Below are 14,289 nucleotides of genomic sequence, written 5' to 3'. Positions count from 1 at the left end.
ATGGCTTATCTCGGTTCAGTAACTGCCAAAAATATATGTTTAACGATATTTGGTTGACTAAAATTACTAAAATCAATGGACTGAGATAATATTAAATCTATAATTTATCACATCCTCCGGTAACCGCTTCAATTTGCATAAAGTAATAAAATGAAGTAAATATCCTTTTTATATTATTCTACTGATACGATTACTTTATCTTCACGTAGATAGGACGCACATAGATCTTTTGTAGTCATTATTAAATGTGATGGTGTATAAAATGCAAAATGTTTTATAAAGTAAGTACATCAGGATAATGTGCCTTCCGTGCTTCGGAAGTCACGTTACGCCGATGGTCCCGGTTACTACTTACTGATGCAAGTTAGTAGTCGTTACATGAGCCATGTCAGGGGCCTTTGGCCGTTCAATATCAAAAATAGTAACCCTGACACCAGGGTTGATGGGGTTGGTAATCCACCCCACAACTCACATGATAGAAGATTGAAGATCAGGATAATGCGCATGTGGTACCTGAGGACAGACACCATCCATGGCGCTCATTACAACTTTTATCCAAATAAGGTGATGACGTTGAGGGCCTGTCCACCTGATGTACATAAACTTATTTGTACTTAAATGAATTCCAAAGTATGAGTTCTTTTTTGAAAATGCAAATATTTTTTATAGTATCTTTTATATCACTGAACGCAGCACAAAGTGTCATTAAAGTAGCTATCTCGATTACAAGACTTTTCACTATTTCTCAAGTAAACTTACGGTAAAGTTTTATAGGTTTTAAGCTATTAAACGTCTTTAATTATTGCCATTAATCGGGATCCATATTTCCTTTTAATATTCGCAAACTTAAAGATCTCTTTGACCCTACAGGCGTATGAAAAGGTCAAGATCGCATATTACTAAGTAAGTATAGTGTTTGTTACGTGCCATATATTCATAAAATATTATACCTAGACGTTTACCTGTCTCACTTTCATGCCGTAAATCTTAGGAAAAAGAAATAAGACTTTAATTGCATTCCTAAAATAGATATCGTTTAGCATGGTAGGTCCCTCAAATTAACTGCATATTTTAAAGGGTGCTGTGCGCAGACGCACGAGTGAGAGTCACCACCGGAGAAAGTCTGCAACGCCCTGTTATGGCGGAATTTCTCATTCCACGGAGCCTTTTCCCCTATTACTCGTGTAAATCTGTCGCTTTGGTATTATAAATACTGCCATTCAAAGTTTCTCTTAGTGGGAATTGTTGAGAACAGCGCTTATATAACACGTCAATGCAAATATTACTATAACAAATGGAATCATAGAAACCAAGAATCTATAAACAAAAGCAATAACATTTATGACCGTGCATATATCTGGCACCTACTTGCATAATTGACTCGTCGTAATCTGTCGATGGTCAAAACAACCAGAAACGACTAGTATTTTTGTACGAGTCACCTTGACCACGAGCACGAATTTTCCTGCTGATAATACACTAGAGGCCTCTAGCTCACAGATACCAATCTTCACATTGTTCTATTGAATTTAGGAGACAATGTATAATATTTATTAACTTCCCAAGTCAAGCCAAATGAAACCTTCACAGGAAGTTTAGTCAAGTTTAAGTTCATCAAGCTCCTACAGAAAAATACTTCAAATTATTTACTTAAGTACTTACCTACTATTATTACGTTAATTTTAATCTTAATATCGTAATCTGTTTCGTAAGCAGGTAATGTACGACATTTAACAATCACATAGTGTAGGCATTATAGATGTTGACTCAGTGGTCTAGAGAGGTGTATGTCGTGATTCGTGTGCAGCGAGTTTTAGGAAAGCATGGTATGGTCGCAGGCGCGGGCGCAGGCGCAGTCGCAGGCGCATCAACACAAGAGTGTGACCTCTGCGCTGCGCGCGCGGCAAGGTCACGAACGCGCGTGCGACTTAGTCGTGACCCGCTCGCGCGCCCTACCCGCTGCCGCCTCACAACATTCACACTACAGACAATCACCATAGAGTTTATTATCTTTTAAACACAAATCATCCAAAGCCTCTCGCCACGATGTCTATGTATCTAATAACACCGGCGGTATTCAAGACCGCTGGTATCTATCGCGATTTGATTCTAAGCGAATACCTAATATGTAAGCAGGTTGAGTGCTTTAGGTCGACATTAGTACCGAATAGCGACTCGCTGAGATCATAGACAGTTTTATCTACAGAAGTTAATAGCTATCTGCGTCTTGACCTAGGAACGCAGACTAGAGATAGTTACTTTAATGTTTGACATGTTTATTGACCGGCTTATGATGTTGTGGACTAATCACATATTGGTGTGCGTAACGACTTAAATGCTAGATACTTGTACCTATGTTACCTGTATATGTAAAATGTATAATTTACAATTTATTAGTAACGCGTGTATAATGAATGAGTCTAGGTTACGTAAAATTTATTTTTAGGTAAGTTGACGGCAGCTAGGCAGTAATTTTCCTTATGTTTAATACCGGAACAAAAAACGGAACAGCAACAGTGCATCAGTCCGCTATTGTTGTGTAATGTTGTGGTATACGTCGGCAGTGGAAGTGTTTACCTCGAACCGTGAACTCTATTACCGCGGCGGCGTGCGGTGAGACAACTGCGAAACAGTACGTAACACGCATTTGCTTCAATGATGCGCATACGCAGCGCAAGCACGCGCGATGAGATAATCTTCCCTGCCCTCGCGGGTCGGCCGTGGGCGGAAGTTTTTGACGAATATTAGACTTGTCTCAGGTGTAATTTGCGTGTTCAGTCAGGCATCTCTGTAAGGTGCATAGTTAGCGAGCGGTTAGAAGTAACGGTTGATTGTCGTGTGCCTTATACGCCGGTGGTGGACAGCCGAGAATGGGATACATTATTCAAGGGGATCATTTACATCGCGGTGCGGCGGACGTGGCGGATTGCGACTCCTTGTATGTGCATGGTGGCGCGCACGGCACTCGCCGCAAAAAAACCTTCCATATTGCTCCTTGAAGCCTTTCTTTTTTTCAATGTAACCGAGGAATTCACTTAATGATCGAGGACAACGGCCATAGATTGCATTCAATTCAAAAGATAGGAAACTTTATCTGTTACTGTTTGCTGATTTTTAATAGGCTGTAATGGCATGTAACCATTACAATTGTGTACCATAGAGCAACATGGGCCACACATCGTAACTACACATGTAAAAATGTGCTGATTTAAGCATCTCAGTATTTTATGTTCACCAAACATAGTCTAGAATTAATTACACATATCAAGGTTCAGGTAATTATGCTTTTTCATTGTTGTCCTGTGTATCTTTTATTTAATCTGTACAATAGCATCCACTTTTCTGCGAGCTACAGACATGCATTAAATGAAGATAAACTATATCGTTTGACTTATTATCTCCCATTATGAAATCAATTAATAAAATATCGGTACGCCGACCGAGTATCAATTAAGTGGTATAATTACGGTCGGCATCCGAAAATAGTGCCGTGAGTGAGAGGTGCCGCGGCAGCAATGTCATCGCCGATTCCGATACACCCCGATCGAGTTGCGTGTTGGAGAATATACCTACACAGACAATAAAAACCGGCCAAGTGCGAGTCGGACTCGCGCCCTAAGGATTCCCTAACATTCACTAGGTAAACAACAGTAGATACACACATTTCATATTGCCTACCTGTTGCCACTATTGATATTGACCAAAAAGTCGCATTTGTTGTATGGGAGCCCCCCTTAAATATTTGTTTTACTTTGTTTTTAGTATTTATTATTATAACGACAACAGAAATACATAGCTTGTGAAAATTTAAACTGTCTAGATATCGCGGTTATTGAGATACAGTCTGGTGACAGACAGCGAAGTAATAAGGTCCCATTTTTACCCTTTGGGTACGGCACCCTAAGAACACCGTATTGTTTGTACGTGCACTACAGTTTGTTATGTACATGTCGTGTTATAAAGTGCGAAGGGGTTTTAGGCGCTCTCAACCAGGTGAGAGCCCTTAGCGCTCCCCATTTGTCCGGCGAAGTTAAAGTCATACGCGCCAAATCTACAATAAGCTATGTCTTGAAAAAGTGCACGACATTTTGTCATGTAAGTACCAATTTCCTTGCATGGCCGTCAGTAAAGACATACATACATAAGCTCACGACTATATTCCCAGTTGGGGTAGTCAGAGGTACAATAATCATGATGAACATTTTTTCTGACGTGGGTGAACGTCAGAAAAAAACATACAAAACATGTAAGAAGAGTTTAGTGTTATTATGTTGGTTATTATACCGGGCACATCGTCGTCCTATCTTGCTGGACTAGTCATAATTAGATAATTATTCATAGGCTATGCTATGAGCTGGTAGGTAATTTAATGTACGGTTTAGACAGCTATATTAAAAGTACTTGCAATGTACATGCTTACAGGGTTTTAGTGACGTAACAAATACTGAGGGGAATGATTCAGACCATGATTCTGAATTAACATCAAGTGGAACTTTCCGTCACAAAATTCATGATTTTTTTAGTTTTTCACTTGATATTACCTCAGTATAAGGAGCTGAAACATCCCTCTCAGTATTCCTTACGATGTCACTTACACCCCGTACAAGTACATACAAATAGCCATACAAGTAGGTATGGGTATTAGTGACTACGTAACGAATACTGAGAGGGATGGTTGATAGCAAGTAGAATTTCCTATCGGAAAAATCATGAAAATTTTTGTGTTTTTTTTTAATTATTTTCAGTACTTTTCCGACGGAAAATTCCACATGATATCAACTTAGAATCATGATCTGAATCATCCCTCAAAGTTTTCATTACGATGTCACTAATACCCTGTATAATTGTGGTGATTTGTGGCTCCTACCTATTAATATTACAAGTGACTCTATGGGTGGTATTTATAAACAAATCTCAGTTGAGACTGCCCTCCAGATCATGCTCAAGTCCGTGTTTTTCTATAAGAACTGTCACCTTGACATGTTCTTGAGGGCAGTCTCAAAGCCAAGATTAGTTTATTAATACCACCCTATGTATGTCTACTTTATTTCTGAGCATTAGGCAAACATACATACACTAAGTAGGTCTACTACGATCTACTCTGACCCGGCGTTCGTGTGTAAGCAAGAGGAGTGTGTAAGGGACGAAGCAAATGGAATTCCATAGTGTCTGCTTACCCCGGTGGGAAATAAGCATAAATATGTTTATGTATGTATATATGTACAGCCATTCAGTACTTTCCTGTAGTGGAAGGACTTCATATAGGACAAGGCATCTACAACCACGCTGCTTTATAGTTTGATAAAAACTTCCAATGTACATGTCTTCCTGAAGATACGTTTTTTTTTATTGTATTGTACGTTTTAAAAATTCTCAATTATTTGTTTTTTGTATATTAATATATAAAAAAAAACATTTTTAAAACATGAGGCGCAAGCAAGACACAGATTCTAATTGTACGATCATTCTATGATGGCAATTGATAAAACAAATAAGTACTTATAAAACTCTTTAAGCATCGAAAAATAAGAATTTACACGTAACTAAATTACCTACAATATTGAAATAATAGAATACGTAATGAAGACATCATGTATAATAACGTATTATAAAATTATTTATTAAAACAGGAACGTATTAAAAACTAAATAAATCTCTCCATCGTAGTTTGTGTGCTCTTGGATCACGCGATGAACAACTTAGGTATTCGATCCAATAAATATAATCCGTAGATATCCAAAAAAAACTATTGATGACAGTAGCAAGAGGATGGTCACCGGTTACGCCATATTAGTTTCCTAATTAACAGTTCCATTGTAAGTTTGACAGCCAACCGCAATTTATGTCATATTAATTTACACTTCGATCTCTTGCACATAAAATTCTTATACACCGCGTTATTAGTGAAGCCATAAATATTTGGAAGAGAAACACATTGTGACTCTTTATATACATTCCCACATTCTGAAATGTACAGTGTGACCAATGTTGAGACAAAGGTACGTTGTGTGCGTAGGAGTAAATGATAATTTTAGCGGATCTCAACGACATTTTTTGTTATATTTATTGACTACACCTTATTTCTAAATCTTTCTAAATTGGTAGTTATAGCTGAATGTTGTGCACTTATGTTTTGGCGTGGCGCAGACATCTCGTTACATAACTTGGAATAAATAACATCAATAAGAAACATTTAAAGTGCTTATTGATTGAAAACAATCAATAAAAATAGTTTCGCATCCAATCTGTAATTAGATGGGTGACCGTCCCCAAATACCTTCTTTGAAAAACCAAGTCAAGCATAGAAGCAAGGCTTGAATCGGTGACGTCTTCCAGATGTTTACATATCCCCCAGTGTTATATGTACCTATTATACGTATTGTATATTTAGTTAACAATTCGATTCAGGTAATTATGTTTATGAGTCATCCTCCCGCAAGCTGCGCTGCGCTTGCGCTTTAATTACTTTATAAATTGATCTTTGACATTGCCGCAACAAATAATTAACCGAAGACTAATTAAATAAGATTTCTTATTATATTCACTGGTGGTCGTGTTTTAAACGTACAAACAGGTAGGCTGTGGAAACTATTACAGACCAAAATCCAAAAGGTACCTCTAGAAATATACCCTGTGAACAACTATTGTTTAAAATTACTTAGATACATCTGATTTGCATAATACGAATACAAAATCCGACTAGACATAAGAAACTGTTGATTGTTTTTATGTAGTTATAACGTAACTATATTTCATGCTATAATATTAAAATTGGTTTGAATGCTGATTATATGCACCCATATATTATTATAATGTCGAGCCGTATAACGAATCAAGTTAATAAAAACGTACAATCATATACATATAAGGTAAAGCTAGCCTTGTTGATATCTGTTCTTCTCATTCACGCAGGTCAACAGTGTTCTCTGTCTTTATCACACTAATAAGCTACAATACAGACAGACACATATCACGCACACAGGCACCACGTGTGTATGTGTGCGTGCACACGTCAGTGTGATGAATAAACAGTTTCTCCGATTTTACGATTGAATGATTATAGATACCTATCTATGCAAAGTTGGTTAATGATTTTGAAATACTTAAGTGGTCTTATGAAATATTCGAAAAGAAAGACTGAAGACATGATGAGGTAACCAGGTTGATAGTTTGTCGCAGGTCGCAGCAGGTACTTCATTATGTTCGTTGACCATGCACGTCATATAAGGTACTATTGCGATAACAAAATTTTGAATACAAATTAACAGACATTGGAAAATAATTTATTCAATCTAACCAATCCCCCATGTTTAGCATTCTTAAACAAGTAGTGCACATTTAGCTCTATAATACCTATTCATAAAGCATTCACAATCGAATGCAAATTATATCTGCAAGTAATCTGTAATCACAAGCATTTCCAAGAACATGATTGTACAAATTGTATTGAACGCAGTGATCAATCAGCTTCAAAATCAAAAGCTTTATTTGCGCAACGGGTGGCAAAATCACAAGGCGTAAGTCATAAGTGTCATGCGTGACGGAGCAGAAATAAAATAATAACACTCTTAATTCAACTCCATCAACGTAATATGAAAAGGCAGAAAATAATTATTAACGGCTGGCCACAAACAAAGACAAACAACGGGACAGAATCTCCTTCCCGGCTATCCTGGAAACCACAAAGGAATCCCCGACCAAAACAAAAAATCTCGCGTATCTGTGTGAATACTAACTTCCTTAGACTTCTGAATTTGTGTTTTCAATCGTATTCACATATAACATAAAAGTAGTTTTTAAACAACCGAACGCGACAGATTTACAAAATGATGCCTTACGATTCCGAACCTTGATGGAAGATAATAAAACCCTAATGGATTTTGTTCTCGGTTGAGGCTGCGACGCAAGAAAAAAGATGAAAGATGTAACTACTTCTAGATATGGATGTGACCTTATCCTTATGAAACTTAGAAGCCGATTGTTTACTTAAATCAAGGCTTCGCTCACATTGTTTATAGCCGAAATGAAAAACATATAAGTACTAATATAATAATTCATTTGTTTCCTAGTCGTTTTGATAATGATGTTAGATAAAGATTAATAGTGTAATTTAGTATAATTACATTATGCATTGCCAATAGTTGCACCTATTTCTTGACATTACTCAATGCTATTATTGTGAATATAAGGTAAACATTGCAGTCGTGTGTAAAGGTCCGGAATGTGTTGTAGGACTTGTAGGTATTTTGCGATATATTAGACCGCCTTGTACTGATATGAAATATATATAGATAGGCGCATGCTTCATGTAGGTATTTAGTGAGAAGTCAAAGCCGCAATAATTTTATTTCAAAGAATTGTTTCTAAAGAAAAGTTAAAAAAGAAAAAAGATGATTGATCCATACAATGCTAACGTCAAAAAGAAATTTTATCCCCCGTCGAGAATTCTGTTCCCTGGCCGCGCTGGCTCGCCGCTGCCTAAAGTGCCGCGTACGAGCGCGCGAGCGTGTGTGCACGCGGCGCGGCGGGCGTGTGCGTGCGCGCCGCTCCAGCCTCCATGTGATGGGAAGTGAACCCTTTACGCGGGGAAACCGTTTTTTATTTGCACTCGGACAGCGGCATCAGGTAGAAAGGATGATCGTTAATTTTTAAAGGACACACTGAACTTTGTGTTTATACTCGCGGTCACTGTTGACTCTCACATATCTTTAGGATGTGATTTTTGAGAAACTCGACCTAAGTGCCGGTTGGAACGACTTACGATATAACAACCAATACTTACATCGAAAGGTCAGGCTGAATGTGTAATAAAAAGAAAAATTCGTGAGGGCTGCACGAAGTCGGTTTCGAAAACAATAATAAACGTTCGCAACACAGCACGTAATCGCCAATTTGCGGAGCCGAGTGTTTTAAATTTAAAATAAATGTTAAATATGAACCCAATCAATATTGTTGAATGGTTGTGTTTTAATGTGTAGATGTAAAAGAAGAGAAATATGTTTGTGTTGACGTCAGCGCGCGAGCCGGGAGTGTGGCCGCGCGCCCGTTGATGTCTTTTCCTAAGAGCTTAATGCCTCCCGCTTTCTCGAGTTTGTTGACCCGCTCTACAGGAATTTCGCGCGAATCATACATATGTAAATATGATTTTGATACAAAATACTTGCATGTCAAGCATTCATTTAGTATCTAATGAAATAAAAATAATAAAACGAGTTACAAACGTAAACAAAAAGTATAAAAATAATACGTATGTATTCCTTAGTACCGCATAAAAAAATCATGAATTTTATTTAAAAAAAAATGTAAGGTTTGTTTAACCTTACATGTTTAGTTCTGCTGAGAAAAATAAAATTTAAACGAAAAGCTTCGGTTCAGTCGATTTCAGTCATTAACGCGGTCCATTTATCAATTCTCATATTAAAATTTTCTTCCTAATAAGGACGAATCGAATGTTAAATTACTTAAAAAAACTTGAACTTGCATCCGCGGTTCATTAGTTACGTTTTTACAATGTTCCCTGTCCAAATGTCTCGAGGTCCCAAAAGTCGAGGCCGGCCGATAAAAAATGTACGTAACTGTTATGATTCCCAAAAAAAGCAGTTTACCGACCAAATAATTACATTAAATAATGATTGGGGTTCGAGGCGGGCGATGGTAAGCTCGTCGCAGGGCTGCGCGAACGCGCGGCAGCAATAAAATAGCCGGCGCGGGCGCAGGGCAGGACGCGGGGGTAGCGGGGAGGGGACGCAGCCTCCGCCGACCGCGGTGCAGCGCACGAGAGATCGACCTTTATTATAAACTCTTCGGAAACTTTATCTTAAAAATATATGTTCAAGAGTAATACAAAGTAATGAATATTATTATGAAACTATTAAGTATACTCTATTTTTATAATTGTAATAAACTTGTCAGAACCTAAACAAAACTTAACTCTGATAAGTAATAAGACCGCAACTAACGCAAGCACCTGCGAACCTCAGGTTGAAACTCTAGATATTCATCTGGAGGATATGAATTTTCGGTAGTACCTATGTCCGCTCGTGGTTTGCGGCGCGGTGCATTAAAAAGTCATCATTAAAGTGTTGGAGGCGCGCCCGCGCAGCTCGCCGCATCCTAAACGATCCACCGACTTTTTACCACTCCACGCTCGCGTCGCCTACCAATCCATATCGAGCTTACTTTATTCACTTTTTACTAAAAGCTTTCCCGTTTTATATCCTTATCAACATTAATACCCGCGCTGAACTTTAAATAGGGAATTAATAAGTAGATAATAACGATTATACTTTATTTCGACGTTACGTCGATGCGATAGTATCTTAATTTAGGATAACATATCACAAAATTCAATCGTCAGATTTTTCATCAGGTACCGAGAATTAAATCGACAATTATGGGAGTAAGTAGGTAGTTAAAATGCACAAATACGTATGTCTTTTGTTGAGTATTCCTCACACATTATCCGTCTCGATACTGACTGACTCGATTTAATTAGTAACTTAGTTACATAATATTATGTCTAACAAACTACGTCCATATAAAAACCCAAATCTTGAAGCTATTGGAAATCGAACTATTCTCAGGCCCGTTATCGCCCAACACAAGCTGTCCTCTTTTTTTAAAGACCATTTTCTTAATATATTCCGAGACCAGTCGTAGAGGCAGATAACATTATCTATAATTTATAGATTAACTTCGTGGATGAGCAGATTATTATAAGTGATTTTATGTCGGAGACGTTATTGGACAGTCTCTGGGAAGATATTACTTTACAATGTTGTAACGTTATGAAACCTTCGACATCTTTGGAAGAGTATGTACAAGAGACGGGCATTAATACGTCGAAGTGTAAGTGTTTAGTTGTCTAGAAAATTAGATTCGGTATGTCGTGAGGAAGTTGTGAATAAAGCCTCAAATGGCAGTTAGTTATCAGTCGCCGGTCGCCCCACCTCTGCGATTGTGTTTGTTATGATGTTAGCGTGACCGTAATTACTTTACTTCCCACTCGCAAGCGACTCGTATTGTAGACGTGTGGCTACCGAACGACATGTTCCTTATTGTTATTGACTGGTTGAATGCTCTCAATTCCAAATGGGATCATTTTCTATACCCTTTGATTCCACAGATTCAAAATTATACATTAAGAGATAAATACAATTAATTATATTTTCCCAAGCGAATGGTTCTTGATGATTTGTAAACGAACGAGAAACCAAACAACATGAATGAAATGAAAATTATCAAAATCATTTTCCGGAACGATTTTCTCGGCAGACAGGTTTGCGTCGTGAATGAGAATGACCGATCATACCCGAACAAATATTACTACACAATTTACTACGCGTCTACCTGACTAGTATATCTGCTTATAAAACTTGTCTGGGCCAGTAAACAGACGTAACTAATTTTACTACTGCTTTACGTACACGTAGATTACGACGTCATACGATATTGTATGAATGACATGCACATGACAGGCTGCGTAGAACAACCGGTAAGGTGCAATTTAATGACTTATGTCTGTTCAACGTTAACAGCTTTGCCGCTTCCGGTAATGAACTAATGACTTTTATATTTATCTAACAAGCAAAAAATTTTGTTAAACGCGTTATTATATTAGGTGATGATATACCTAATTGAAACCACAAGTTATCATTGTTGTCTTCTAGAAAAATAAAAAAAAAATGTACTGACGTGAACGTAGATGATCGTAAAGTTTCCAGAGGCTATCAAAAAACACCTAAGGTTTGTTAAACGTAGTTAAGGCAGCGACCTATTAGAGGTATGGGAATGTGAAGGTAGAAGGTATATATAGAACGTTTGGCTACATCACACTATCGAAATGTGATCGGATGGCGCGGCGAGCTGCGGACGCGGGTCTCGCGGCAAGTTCAAGGTGAGCGCGTCGCTCCGCCCACACGCCGGGCCTTCGCCGCCGCTCCTAGCGCACAACCGTTACTGGACCTCCGACACTACATCTTGCCTCTCCTCTCCTCTCCTCTCCTCTCCTCTCGTCTCCCTGCTTCGCCTCTTACCTAGACTCAACTCAAACCACACACCACATTTGCTTACACAAACAATCAATTATTTCCAACTATTCAAACTACGAGGTGCCAACACGCGAACGCCTTAATTACCAACAAAGTAGATACATCGTTTACGTTCTAATGAAGAAGACGACATTTTATGTTAACAATGTGGATCTTACTTTTTTCACTAAATATTGTATGCAATTTACATAGTACCTACTTCTTTGGGGATATTTACAATAAAAAACTGTTTCGATGAAGATAATATAAACTCGCAATCAAGGATTTCTCGCAAATATTGTTTCTTTAAGGACAGTTCTAAAGTTCAGATTGCTCATTATCAACTTATTAAACGATGTTCTTTGCTTAAATGGAAATTCCCAACATCAATCGATGCTATATCTACCTCCGGTTTAGAGACACCTGGCAACGCGTTACCTATTTAAATATCATCTCGTAAATCAGAAGGTAATAAAATCTACCGGAGTTAGGTAATCCTCAACACGAAAATCGTTAAAATATTCTAATATCACTCGTACAACAAAACTAAGATAAAAATAAAATACTAAATCGATATAAGTAAGTATGTGAAAAAGATGTTATACTGCGGGGCGTTTCTGCTCACCTGGGTATGGTGATGACTTGCCCCAGCTCGTCGACGACGTGGTCAGCCAGCACGAGCACGGTGCCGGCACCGGCGCCGCCCACCACCACCGACACACCGCCGTCGACCAGCTGCCCGCCGCCGCTCACCAGTTGGCCGTCCTCCAGCTGCCCGCTGATCATCTCCACGCGCTTCTGGTCCGGCGTCGTCGTGTATATCACCGTCTGCTTGTCGTCCTCGTATATGAGATCTATAGGGGTCTTCTCGTCGATCGACTCCATGCCCTGGTCATAGACATCGGGCTGCACGGGCACCTTGCTGTCGGGCGCGTACGCGGCTAGCTCGTGCGGCGAGTGGCGGTAGGAGTGCGCGTCAGAGGGGTAACCGTCGTCTGAGTCCATCTCGACCTTGTGAGGGTAGTAGTGATCGGCGGGCTGCACGGGCGTCATGGTGGCGAGCACGGCGTGCGCGGGCGCGGGCGAGCGCGGCGCGGAGGCGGGCGAGGCGGCGGCGGCGCGCGGCGGCGGCGGGGAGCGAGCGCGGCCCGCGGCCGGCGCCGGCGGCGGCGACGCCGACATCGCACCACACAGCCTGAGGGGACGCGTCTTCGTGCGGCGGCCGGGGGCCCTGTTTAGGACCGCACCGCACTACACTGCTTGATTTCTGTAACCAAATTCACATTTTCTTAACTTTATTTCAAGAAGTCAAAGCTTTCATTTTACATTGTCAAAATTGAATTCGTTGAGAAGACGTGCTCGTTTGATAACTCAAGTGACATGTTCCATTGCGTCCTAATAGAATGCAATAGAACGACGTTGACAGCCTCTGTCAAAAAACATCTGCAAATGACAAGGTTCGCAATATAAGTACCTACTATTACTAAACATGACTTTGCCCGAAGAGATTGACTCGTTTACCACGCCAAGGGGGACAGCAACAGCTGATCCAAGTCCAGTTAGAACAGAACGAGTATTAAGCGGGCGAGAAGCGCCCGAACTTGTTCGGAGCCGCCCTGCGCCCGCGCCGGTTGCTGCTGAGGCACACCACCAAACGGTACAAACAGGTAACACTATTGTACCCACGTGGCTGTCAAACTTGTCAGAACAACAATAACACGGGTATTGCATTACGAAAATGAGATCTACCCTCTACACTCCCCGCACGGCTGGATAAAAGGTCAAATAACACGTTGGAGGGGATATAAACCCACTAATAGGTACCTGCCCACATTACACCAACTTATGACAGATAATTAGTCCTCACTCATCCGTAAGATCTTAAAAACATGTTAAAATGAAAGCATTTATTCAAATTGGAACCCTACGAAATGCTTACTTACTGGAAAATTACTCAATGATATTATGCTAAAGCACTTTGCGTCTGAAAACTTTCCACTAACTTCTTGCAATAACGTATATTTGAATAAAGCAATAACAATGGGAACCTAAACGGAATCCTATACGATTTAGCGAAATATCCTTTAAGATTCTTTGTCAGTACCACATGCTAGCATGAACGCCATTGCCTCGCCGCGGGAGGAAAAATAAAATTACAAAAAGGCTGCGCCGCAGAGTGAGTCTGTGTGCGTGACACCGTGCCGCTCCCGCCCGGCGCGCCCGTACACACAGTGTGCGCACACGCACCCGCGCCTGTGTG

At 39.7% G+C, this 14,289-nt stretch overlaps 1 protein-coding gene across 1 annotated transcript in view; it reads right to left on the bottom strand.

Moving 5' to 3' along the window:
* Positions 1-13,166, bottom strand: part of LOC126375451 (protein grainyhead) — a gene marked incomplete at its 5' end in the record, with an annotated part of 97,715 nt that extends 84,549 nt beyond the window's left edge. The window contains one exon of the mRNA XM_050022380.1: positions 12,655-13,166. Within this exon, the coding sequence (XP_049878337.1) occupies positions 12,655-13,166 (512 nt within the window). The remainder of the gene's footprint in view (positions 1-12,654) is intronic.
* Positions 13,167-14,289: the final 1,123 nt, after the last annotated feature.

The sequence above is a fragment of the Pectinophora gossypiella genome, chromosome 2, assembly GCF_024362695.1.
Source record: "Pectinophora gossypiella chromosome 2, ilPecGoss1.1, whole genome shotgun sequence".
NCBI lineage: Eukaryota > Metazoa > Arthropoda > Insecta > Lepidoptera > Gelechiidae > Pectinophora > Pectinophora gossypiella.
The sequence above is the reverse complement of the archived record's forward strand: the minus strand, read 5'-3'. Positions and strand labels throughout refer to the sequence as shown.